At 36.3% G+C, this 12,943-nt stretch overlaps 1 protein-coding gene across 1 annotated transcript; it reads left to right on the top strand.

The window, feature by feature from the left end:
* The first annotated feature begins 1,687 nt into the window (after nucleotides 1–1,687).
* LOC105883084 (UDP-glucuronosyltransferase 2B4-like) lies at nucleotides 1,688–11,595 on the top strand. The gene is made up of 6 exons (XM_012785967.3): nucleotides 1,688–2,452; nucleotides 3,787–3,935; nucleotides 5,191–5,322; nucleotides 7,347–7,434; nucleotides 8,334–8,553; nucleotides 10,243–11,595. Exons 1-6 carry the CDS (start codon nucleotides 1,729–1,731, stop codon nucleotides 10,520–10,522), a joined length of 1,593 nt encoding a protein of 530 aa, XP_012641421.2. The 5' UTR covers nucleotides 1,688–1,728; the 3' UTR covers nucleotides 10,523–11,595.
* Nucleotides 11,596–12,943: the final 1,348 nt, after the last annotated feature.

Here is a 12,943-nt window from a genome sequence, read left to right as displayed (position 1 = left end):
CACGCTGCTTCTCTGCAGGTTCATGATGCTGATCCTGTGAGAGAGCGATCCTCTCACATGTAGCTGTTTGCATTCTTCACCTCCTACGCTGGGAGCAGAGGGCCAAGAGGTAACCCCTAAGCCACCATTTTCTGACCCCTGAAGTAATTTTTAAAAATCAGGAAGAAATTCTAATCTCTAAAAATAAAACAGAGAGATTAATCTTTGTGACCTTGGATTTGCTATTAGTTTATCAGATATAAAAACAACAAAAGCAACCAAATTAAAATAGATAAATTGAACTTCATCAAAATTAGTGCTTTTGTGCTTCAAAACACACCATCAAGGAAATGATAGTCAAACACCAGAATTAGAAAATATATTTGCAAATTATGTGTCTCATAAGGGACAATTATCAAAAATATATTTGAAAATACAACTCAAAAGTTAGACAAATAAGTAACTCAAGAATGGGCTAAAGATCTGAATAGAAATTTCTTCCAAGAAATAAATACAATATCTGATAAGCACAAGAAAAAATTCTCTACACCATTAGAAAATAAGGAAATGTAAAGCTATCACTTCACTCCCACTGGCTATAATGTATAATTAAAAGTGCTTGCAAAGATGTGGAGAAATGGAAACTCATTGCTGTTGGGGATTGAATATGGTGCAGCCATTGTGGAAAACAGTCTAGCAATTCCTCAAAATGATAAACATACAGGTAGCATATGACCCAGTAATTCTACTTAAAGGCATATACCCAAAAGAAATCAAAATATGTCCATACAAAGTTTAAATATGAATAAAAAAACATTATAATTATGTGAATACATAATAAATAACATTCATGCATGTTAATAAATAACTTTTTGCCTTCATAAAAGCAAAAATTGAACAAAATCAATGTCTATTAATTGACAAATGAATAAATAAGTGTGTCTATCCATATGATACAATACGATTTGGAAATAAAAAGGAGTGATGTCCCTATATAAGGAATTCCATGCATGACCTTTTTAAACATTATGCTAAGTATAAAATGCAACTCATGAAAGACCACGTAATTTATGATTCCATTTATTGAATTGCACGGAAAAAGAAAATGTATAGACACAGAAATTACATATGTGGTTGCGTTATGGGAGAAGGGTGTAGAAATGCATGGTGAGGAGATTAAAGCTAAAGCACACAGGAATTCTTTTGGGGAGATAACACCATTTGATATAGTAGTGGATGTACAATTCTTCGAGTGTCTTATGAAACATTTAATTTTAATCAATCCTTGGTTATTCACATGGTTTATACATTATATATCAACAAAGTTTTACAAAAAATATCTTTGAACCATGATAGACAAGAAATACTGACTCAGCTGTATAATTACTTTATTTCTAGTTCTGTGTCACAGGACTGCAGATGCAGAAGCCTCCCTCTTGTCACTATTTTTGACAGTCCCCTAACATACATTACATAACACAGATTATTTCCACATGCCAGGTCATCAAAATTAGCTGGATAATAGCACTTATAAATATGAAAGGGACATTAAACACACTTGAGTAAATAAGAGCGCATCTACTTTTGGCTTGTCCAATAATGAATCACATGCTGGCATTATTCAAATGCTATATTTACTATGACGTATATGAGTGAAATTTTAACTGGATTGATTTACCCTTGGTTATAAGCATGAGGAATGACACAAAAGAGCAGCAACTCGAATAACAAGCATTGCATTTCACCAAGATGGCTATGAAATTGGTTTCAGTTCTCCTGCTGATGCAACTGAATGGTTACTTTAGCTCTGGGGCTTGTGGAAAAGTGCTGGTGTGGCCCACAGAATACAGCCACTGGATGAATATGAAGACAATCCTGGATGAACTTGTCCAGAGAGGACATGAGGTGACTGTATTGACACATTCTATTTCCATTCTCATTGATAGAAAACAAGCAACCAGTATTAAATTTGAAGTTTTTCCTACGTCTTTAACTAAAAGTGATTTTGAAGATGTTTCCATACAACTGATCAATAAATGGATATATGATCTTCCAAAAGATACATTTTGGTCATATTTTTCACAAGTACAAGAAATCATGTGGAAATTTTCTGAAATCATGATGAAGATCTGTAAAGGTGCAGTTTTAAACAAGAAACTTATGACAAGGCTACAAGAGTCAAAGTTTGATGTGGTTCTTGCAGATGCCGTTACTCCCTGTGGTGAGCTGCTGGCTGAGATACTTAAAACACCCCTTGTGTACAGTCTCTGCTTCTCTCCTGGCAACCAATATGAAAAGCATGGTGGAGGACTTCTATTCCCTCCTTCCTTTGTACCTGTACTTATGTCAGAATTAAATGATCAAATGACATTCATGGAGAGGGTAAAAAATATGATATATGTGCTTTATTTTGATTTTTGGTTCCAAACATTGAATATGAAGGAGTGGAATCAGTTCTACAGTGAAGTACTGGGTAAGTTATGTTTTGAATTCGTGATTGTTAATTCCTATCTTTCCTTACACTTAGGAAGGTGAGCTCTTATGACTATGAATCAGATGAGTGTAGGTTTTCTAAATCCAATTATGAAATGAGTATATAAGATAAATCTCAGAAATATTATGGAAATCTCAGAAATATTATGGAAAAAATATAGGATCAGTTAGAATCTTGTGGGCACCATTTCTACATTACATCCACAAAGTCACAAATGTACAAATTATAGAACTTAGTATTTCTTTAAGCAATAGAGTATTTACTTTATTACACATTTTCTTTATCCCTAACAAAGGTTAATAGACACATCAAGAAACATCTTGATGAAGGCAGACGTGTAGATTGAGGAGTTAAACATTGTTCTAGCACAACTATTAATGTAGCATTGAGGAAGTTATTTCTCCTTGTGTGCCTTCTTTTCCTTATTTAGAAACTAAAATATTTTTTCTATAGAACCAAAAGAATTCCTTCACAGTTGAGAGACAGGTCTGTCTCAGAAACAAACAACTAAAACCTGAGGTTCCCAAGGTTTCTAAGTTCCTTCACTGAGGGCTTGGAGGTTATCTGTTTTAAAGACAAAAATCTTACTGATGTGTGAACATCCAAGTTTGTGTCTACATTTTATTAAATTATATGTCTAAGTTAAGTGAAATATGAGCCACTTGAAGTGGTAACAAATTCTATACATTCCTATAATTTAAAAAGAATTCTAGTTTCATGTGTAAATATTATATATTTATTCTTAAAATAATAATATTAATAATATCTTCCCATGAATCCAAAGAAGTAGTATCTAAAAGGATTTCAACCACATTTTCAGAAAAACTCTTTATACACTAGGAGAACCAAGGATCGCGAGACTACCTTCATAAATTGTTGTAACTGTATTCAGTACTTATTACAACTATGTTTATGTGTTTTGTAGCATTAATTGATAGCAGAGCTCAAATAAATGTATATATGTTAGTACAGCAGCTCTAGAAAATAAGCAACGGCATGGGTAATTCCAGAGTGGCTTATATTAGTAATTACTGAGGCTTGTGAATATATTGATGTGATCCTAGAGACATAATCTCTTCTAAAAATTCCCTTAGCACTTTGCTTTTGTTATACAAACCTATGAGCAACATATATAGTCCATGGGAATTAAATCATGCCTATAGATCAATAGGTATATATGTTGGTTTCATTAAAGCACAAACACTTTATATATCTTTGGCTACATTATTCCAAATCCTTTCAGGAAATTACATTTATATTCTCAAGACAACTTTCTTGTGTCATCTATGTTTTCTTTTCTTTCTTCTTTTCAGGCAAAACCACTACATTATATGAGACAATGAAGAAAGCTGATATGTGGCTTATTCGAACCTATTGGGAGTTTGAATTTCCTCGCCCACTCTTACCAAATTTTGATTTTGTTGGCGGACTCCACTGCAAACCTGCCAAACCCCTGCCTAAGGTGATCATGTTCCTATTTGTTTGGTTTTGTTTATTGATTGTAAGAGTTGAGGCTCTTCACCATTATTGTAGCTTAAAAGGAACACTGTTCCTCACCAATATTAAGGTGTCCCCAAAATATTGATAGCAAAATTTAATGTTTACTCTTTTCACTGCAGCATTGAAATCATTCCTCACTGAGATCCCAGAGTTTTACCTCTTAGAGCACCAAAGGGAAGGTTTACCTTATCAGAGCAGGTGTTTCCTGCCTTAGGCCAAGTCTACAGAACACCTCAATAAAGCTGCCTGGGGAAACTGTTGCCTCAACTTCATAATTGCCTAAGAGAGAAGAACAGAGAAAATGTACAGTGTGTATATAATAAAAAACAAATAAATTATATTACTTGTGTCTTAAAAGTGACCATACATTTTCTCATTTGTGTATGTTAAAAGAATAAGACTTTTGGCAAATATAGAAAGCATTTTAAGAATGCATATAGCTGTTGGTCTCATACCTAAACAATGACCTAGGACATATGATCATTCAACTATGTACCTATATACCATCTAATTCTATGTATCAATGGAACCCTTGGGACTATTTCACTAAAATTCTAAACCACAATATCATAATCTAGAATGTCACAGATTTTAACCTTCACGTACTGTCTGTGTGCGTGTGTGGGAAAAGACTGAGAAATTCTGACACACTTGAAGTGAGGGAGAAAAGACTATAGACCTGAAGAAATGTGGATATAAAATCATCCCAACTCTTAGTAAGACAGCCTCCTGGTAATAATCAGAGAATGACACCTATGTCTCCAAACCAAAAAAAATCTATAGAAAAATGCCTGAAATGAACTAGCAATTTAGAATTACAAACATGTAGAATTAAAGCCAAGTGAAGCCCTCTTTTAAAAAAGTAAATTATAATAGTAAATGCAGTAATATAGTTCAACAGTCTGGTATAATATTTTCTAGCACTATCTCTCTGAACTACATTGCAATAGCTCCACTTCATTTCTTCCTCCAATACACATACATACATGCATACACATGCAAACACATATTTGCACAAAACCACAATAGATGCCATCTATCTCATAATACACATTACTTTCCAAATAAACTCAGTGATTAGCTCAGTTAAAAACTAGCCCCTGCTCTAATAATTTTAATAATACTTGATTTTCTATTCTTAGCTGTTTTAACAATCTTTTCAAATATGATTCTTACACTGACACCCGTTTGTGACGGAACACATTCTTTCTTCACAGGAGATGGAAGACTTTGTCCAGAGCTCTGGAGAAAATGGCGTTGTGGTGTTTTCTCTGGGGTCGATGCTCAGTAACATGACAGAAGAAAGGGCCAATGTGATCGCTGCAGCCCTTGCCCAGATCCCACAAAAGGTTGGAGAAAGCGCCTAATGGTGGACAGCTACTGAATCCCTCTGTCCAACTTTGTAAAGAGTACGGCTGCAGAAAATTTCTGCCAAAAGTGTTAGCTGTTAGGATAGCTCTACTTATCTCAGATATCAGCTCAAAAACTAAAATATATATGGAAGATGCTACAATAGTAAGTAGGAGGGTTTTCATTTGTAATAACTTTGGCATTAACAGTGTGATCACAAGAAATATACTGAAAAGATGCAGGGAAGTTTTGATGTTATTAAATATCATGGTATTGAAAGCATGTAAACAGACATCACTAAATTCTACCCTGTCATTTAATCCTATTTAACAGACTTCCTGAGGGCTCTGTACACACTACAGATATTATCAGAAAGAAATTAAATTTTAGTGAGTGTCTGCACTAGCACAATAGCAATCAGCAGGTATTAAGAAAAGTCTGCAATGCATTGCAGTTTAGTCTTCCCATGTGATCTCACCTTTTATAACTCCTATAATTTGGAAAAAGCCTATTTGGTGTGCAGTCAGAGTTCTGTTCAGAGACAGGATGTTTGGGCTGAGAAATCACTACTCCAGGTACCCACCTAGCCAAGTCGAATTACAGAAAGAAAAACTCACCTGCCTTGCTGGACAGGCCTGGATGTAACATAAAGACGCAGGTGGGATCCTGCCCTAACAGAACCTGTGCATCATAAAACATGGCCCCACAAGACTCTGACCAAACCACTAGACAAACACCGTCCTTTGGATTGAGGAAGGAGAATGGAATAAAGGAAATAATCAGAATGAAGGCAGGAATGGGAAGAGGTTCAGAGACTCCTTCCATAAAATATAGTATGAAAGTATTTCCCATTAATAATATATAGAATGCATTAACAGTCTATGTATATTCATGAATGAATTTTTAAGTTTTCTATCTGACATAGAACTCCCCTAATGACCTGTGCTACTTTTTTGCTGAAAACTCAAAATACTTCAACACTAAAATAGCAAGTGGTAGGTAAACACGTCTAAAATTTATTCAAGCTTATATGGATTGACTGGCGAAGTCTACAGTAAGCTTATTTTGGTACAGGCCATGGAAAGGGTTTAGTTATAGTAGACCATATGAATCACTTCTGTGGCATATCATCTAAGTGTTTATGATCTATTAAGTAAAATTTTAGCAAAATACAATTTTGGACTTTTTCAACAACTCTGTTGTTATTCACTGATTGACCACCAACACTATTTTTTTACATTAAGAGAATTTTCAAAACTAGAAATAGTGATAACACTCCCGTTTTTGTCAAAAATTGCCACTTGTACTTTTTCTTAGAAGAAGTGCTTAATAAATTCTACCTAACAGTAGTCATGCATGCTACCAATGCAGCATGGCTATCTTCCTCACAAGTAGCTCATCTCACAGATTAGTTTTGTAAATCAAATAATGTCAAACTGTAAAGAAATTACTTATATAAAAAGTACATATAAACAAACGACTACTCATATTACTGAAAAGCTTGAAGTGATAGCCACAATTCCCATGATTGCAATTTACACATCCTATGCCTGTATGAATATATCATGTGTACATAAGTATAAATATTCACTGCCCAAGGTAATTAAATATAAAATTTGAAAGAAGGAATAAACAGAATATTATTAAATTTAGAAGATGGCAGCTAATAGAAAATGCACAAATAAAATAAATGCAAAGATCATTACTGATGTGTGTTTTATATTATAATTATATTGACTGTCAATTTTTTCAAATACTTGAATTTACCATTCAAAGTATCATTCGTCTAACTTACTTAAAATTCTTTATATATCAAAGTGATTCTAACCATGAGCACACAAAATCCGGTTATTCTATTTACCTCAGAGTTTTAGTAGTTCTCATTACTTAACAACCTTGTCCTCATATCTTCATCTTTTATAAGGAGGTGATTTAACTAGATGGTTGATAATCCATTTAGATATTTACCCTGCCATAATTTGGAGTTCCCCCGTGCAACAAGGTATTTTTTTTACCCCGACAGGTTCTATGGAGATTTGATGGCAAGAAACCAGACACCTTAGGACCCAATACTCGGCTGTACAAGTGGTTGCCCCAGAATGACCTTCTAGGTAAGATACTGGAGAAAAAATGCTGAATATGTGACTAACAGCCAATTAGAGTGATAGTAGGTCAACAGCAACTAACATATGGAATATTTATTTTTGAAAACTCAAAGATAAACTTAACTACATTATATTTATTTTCAAGACTTAGGGGGGGAAGAATAAACCATAACAGTTCGCATTTTATTACATACACTCATATGCTTTCTGTGCAAAAACAAAGTATCCTTTTATGAGGTGTAATTGCTTCTCAGATAATATTCAATAGCGTCCTGGGTTGTCTGTCTGTCTCCTATTTCTACAACTTCACCCCTGTCCTTCTCCCTACTGCAAGGTTATTCCACATGGCACTGAACAAGAACAGTTGCTCTTCCATTACCGGTGACTCTGCATTTTCCATGGGAATAAATCCCAGGCTTTACTGTAATGTGCTCACACCCTCCCAGGGAAGTGTGGCCTGTCCTTCCTCTGACCCCAGCCCTGCTCCCAGCACTCTCCCTGTGCCCTGGGCACTCGCATGTCAGACTCCCTCACTGCATGTTGCTTTCAGAGAACGTGTTTTTATTAATACATGCACAATCTTTTTCTTTTCTTCTTTTTTATATTTCACATATTTTATTTCTTTCACCCAAAATGTGCCTTTTCATCTTTTCTGCTCACTAATCTTGTATCCATTTTCCATTCTCGAGTCCCACACCATTTCTTCCATGCAGGCCTCACTTTCCTCTCCAGCAAAAGTAGGTGCTTCCTCCTCTGAAATCTGACAGCAATTTCAGGGCAGTGTCTGGGTGTTCTAACCTGTTACCTAGAAAACATTACCACTTTCAGTGTCCTGTGTTGTGCATTTCCCATTTTATTCCTAAGACTCATAGTGAATAATTCTACTGATATTCACCCAATTCCAGGTCATCCAAAAACCAAGGCCTTCATAACTCATGGTGGAGCCAATGGCGTCTATGAGGCCATCTACCACGGGGTCCCCATGGTGGGCATCCCTTTGTTTGCGGATCAACCAGACAACATTGCTCACATGAAGGCCAAGGGGGCAGCTGTTAGAGTGGACTTCAGCACAATGTCAAGTGCAGATTTGCTCAGTGCTTTGAGGACAGTCATTAATGACCCTATGTGAGTATACTATTTCCTTTAATAAGTGCTATTGATAGATATGGTCTCTTGTCAACAAGGAAGATGAGATTCATCCCCTTTTCAGTAGATTAATATTGAAAGAATTTAAATTATATAACCAATGTAAAATCTTCTTTTATTTTCCACCATTTATGTCATGGTTGCGTTGAACTCTATAAATGTAATCAGTAAACAATTAGTGCAAAATCTTCTACATAAGTATAATTTCCAATATATAGATAAGTATAAAAAAGGATAAATTTTAAAAAACAAGACAGAATTCACAGTTAAAAAGGTAATGAACTTACAAATATGATAAAATATTTTAATTCAATTTCTAAAATTTCCGAATGTGTCACTTTTTTATTGCCCCGAAATTTACTTTTATATTATAATTACTTTAATAACTTTGATGATGAGATATAATTTATAATGCATAAAGTTTTCCTATTTAAGAGTATAAAATTTAAATATTTTTAGTATTTTTAAAGAATCATGAAGCCATGACCATAATATAATTTTAGAACTTTTGTGTCAACCCCAAAGAAACTTTATAGGGCATAGATATCTTTTCCAATAAGACCCTAATGCCAGGTAAAGACCAATTTATTTTTGTCTCTATGAATTACCCTTTCTAGAATTCTGACATAAATGGACCATGCAATTTATGGTGTTTTGTAAATAGTTTTTTTTCACTAGGCATAATTGTTTTTAGTTTTATCCATGTGTTTGAATTTATCAGTATTTTCTTCCCTTTTATTACTGCATAATGTCCTTTGGTATATGATAATAACATAGTTAATCCATCCATTTAGCAGCTCAGGGATATTTTGTTTGTTCCAGTTATAAACATTGTTATGCACATTTTTGTGTAAAAATATGTTTTTCATATTATGACAGTAGAAATAATTAGTGGAATTGCTGGGCCCTATGGAAAATTTTTTTGTGAAAAACTGCTGAATGATTCTCCAATGTTCATGCCCCATTTTTCATTACTAACAGCAGTACAGGAGGGTTTCAGTTCCTTCATACTGTTTCCACTTCTCATCTGTCTTTTCATTACAGCCATTAGAGTGTAAGTAAAGTAGTCTCTCATTAGTCTTAATTTGTATTTCTCTTATGGCTAAAGGTTGAGCATCTCTTCCTCTGCTTACCGGTCATTCCCATATCTTCTTTGGAGAAAATTCTATTTCAGAGAGTGAAGACAGAAAAGTAGCCGGGTGCGGTGGCTCACACCTGTAATCCTAGCTCTCTGGGAGGCTGAGGCGGGCGCATTGCTCAAGGTCAGGAGTTCAGAAAAGTAGAATAGAAGCAGAAAGACTTCTCAGGGGCCATTTCAACCACCAGGACATGATTCCCTTTGAAAACATCAAGATGCTCATTCTCAGATTGCATTTCCACTGCCTTACTTACAGCACATGGGATGACTCATAATATTTCTTCTGCTAGAAAGATACTAGCTTTTGCACCTGGCCTCACATTTTCCCTTTAAAAATTTTTTTAATGATAAAATTCCAATTTAAAAATCAAACTGGCTATGATGACCCAAAACATTCAAATTCTATGTCAATATTGTTACATTTCCCTTGAGTCATTTGGTTGACACTTTTCCAAAACCATTCATGAATTTGATGTGGGTAGCCAATAAGCTTACTTTCAATGTCAGAATATTTATGACTTTTTTTCCAGGTATAAAGAGAATGCTATGAAATTATCAAGAATTCACCATGATCAGCCAGTGAAGCCTCTCGATCGAGCAGTCTTCTGGATCGAGTTTGTCATGCGCCACAAAGGAGCCAAACACCTTCGGGTTGCAGCCCACGACCTCCCCTGGTTCCAGTACCACTCTCTGGATGTGCTTGGGTTCCTGCTGGCCTGTGTGGCCACTGCTATATTCGTCATCATGAAATGTTCTATGTGTTTTTGGTGGATGATTGCTACAGCAGGGAAGAAGGCAAAAAGGGAATAATTAGATCTGGGTTTGAAGCTGGAATCCCTGAAAGATGGGAATCCTTCAGTTTATTCGAGCAAGAAGAGATTCTGATGTAAGGTTACCTTCCTCCTGTGACCATTTGTCTTTTCAGGATGAAGGTTGTCAGATCAAAGTTTGTTTATGTCACAGTTGATACTTCTTTAAAAGTTAGAAATATTTTATTGTGAAGAGAAAAGAAGAGCTAGGAGAAAAGTAAAAAAATTAAATATGATATGGGTTTATGGAGATATGCACTATTCCAATTCAGATATTATATCAAAACTATTTATCAAACTTTAACATTTCCATATTGTCCATGAACATGAGACCATCAATATATTCTTGCTCAGTATTAATGTTGTTTTACACATGCTTGGAATTCTTTCCATCATTTGGGTATAGTATTTCCTAGTTTTAATTTCTGTTGAAAACTGTCCATCCCTTACACACTGCTCACAACCCTGACTGGTGTGCTCTGCTGGGTCAGGGTCTCAGATTGAAAAGGTGCTTCTTCTGCATCCCTGGGAGCCCAGACTCACAGGAACTGCTAGATTGCGAATGGGAGGACCCAGATATGCAATCAAGGCAACAACACTATTGGGCAGCTCTTCCCCAGGGCTTTAAAAACTCGCCGCCCATTCTTGGGGAGATTCCTGGGAAAGACCTCTGAGACCTCAGTTAAATCAGGACTTTACTGCAATATGTTGATGACATACTAGTTGTCGGCACCGCAAAAAAGGCATCCAACAAGAACACTATTGTAACTCTAAACTTCCTGGCTGTATCCAAGGTATCCAAGAAAAAGGCTCAGATTTTACGGCCTTCAGTTAAATATCTTGAGTTCAGGTTTTCCCAGTGACAGAGAAACCTGCTCCCTGATTGGACGGAGGCCCTTTGCAGAGCAGTCAGATCTCTCACTTGACAACAGCTGTGGAGTTTCTGAGACGTGGCCAGTTTCTGTCACGTCTGGATTCCCAACTTGGGACTTATTGCTAAGCCTCTGTATGATGCCTTAAGGGGAGGAGATAATGAACTGTTAGAGTTAACTGGGGACTGCCAAGGGCTTTTAAAAATATCTAGGAATAACTGTTGAGTGCCCCAGCATTGGGACTCCAAGATGTATTAAAACCTTTTGATGTTTTTGTGCATAAGAAGCAAGTACTGACTCTAGGAGTACTGACTCAGGATCTGGGAAATATTAAGATACCCATTGCTTATTTCTCAAGCAAGAGGACATTGTCACAAAGGGATGACCTTCTTGCATTCGGGCTATTGCTGGTGCCTGTCACCTGCGTCAAGAGGCAGAGAAGTTTACAATAGGCCAGCCCACCACTCTGCACACCCCACTGTGTGCTCCCCTTACTGGAACAGACAGGAGAATACTGGCTGGCCTCTGGGAGGCTTGAGAAACACCAGACCATCGTTTTGGACACTCCAAATATAACACTGAGAGCAGACTCTACCTTAAATCCTGACACCTTCCTTCCCCTAATGGCATGTGAACGTGTGCATGACTGTTTACAAATAATTGAATGAGTTGATTCTAGTCAGCTGGATCTAACTGACACACCCCTAGGAAATCCCACACCTGGAGATATTTATCAATGGAAGTAGCTTTATGGACCAGGGACAATGGAGAGCTGGGTATGCAGTGATAACCCATCAACAGATATTAGGGCTGAAGTCCTCCCTTCTGGAAGCTCGACACAGAAGGCAGAACTCGCAATCGTTGTCTGGCACTCCAACTAGATAAAGGCACACAAGTGACCATTACCTGGATTCCAGGTATGCTTTTCCTGTTGTTCATGCACATGAGTGATCTGGAAATAAAGGGGACACTTCAAGTCCAGTAATAAAGAAATAAAATATACCAAAGAAATCCTAGCCTTGCTAGATGCCATTTTAGCCCCCGAGGAAGTAGCTGCAGTTCATTGCCTTGGTCATGAGCAGACAGACAGTCTGGTGGCAAGGGGCATCGTCAGGCAGCTCAGGCCACGAAGGACGCAGCTACCCTTGGCATCACAGCAAAATCAGTTTTCCTGTCCTCGGTTGGCCCTTCACCCCGGCCTGGACTGCTTGTTCTGAAGGCAAAGGCCATGTGGGGTTATTTGGAGCACGTAGGAGATATTTTCTGTACCCTCCTGAATAGTTTTTTTTTTTTTATGTAGATGATCTTTGCACTAATTGATTACTCATTAAATTTATAGAGTTTAATGCAACTTTCAAATAACTGGTAGAAAATAAAAGCAGGTTTCACATTGGTTATATAATTTAAATTCTTTCAATATTAACTACAGTTGGAAAGTAAAAGCAGGTTTTACATTGGTTATATAATTTAAATTCTTTCAATATTAACTACTGGTGGAAAATAAAGCAGGTTTCACATTGGTTATATAATTTAAATTCTTTTAATATTAA

The sequence above is a fragment of the Microcebus murinus genome, chromosome 26 (genome assembly GCF_040939455.1).
Source record: "Microcebus murinus isolate Inina chromosome 26, M.murinus_Inina_mat1.0, whole genome shotgun sequence".
Taxonomy (NCBI): Eukaryota; Metazoa; Chordata; class Mammalia; order Primates; family Cheirogaleidae; genus Microcebus; species Microcebus murinus.
The sequence above is the reverse complement of the archived record's forward strand: the minus strand, read 5'-3'. Positions and strand labels throughout refer to the sequence as shown.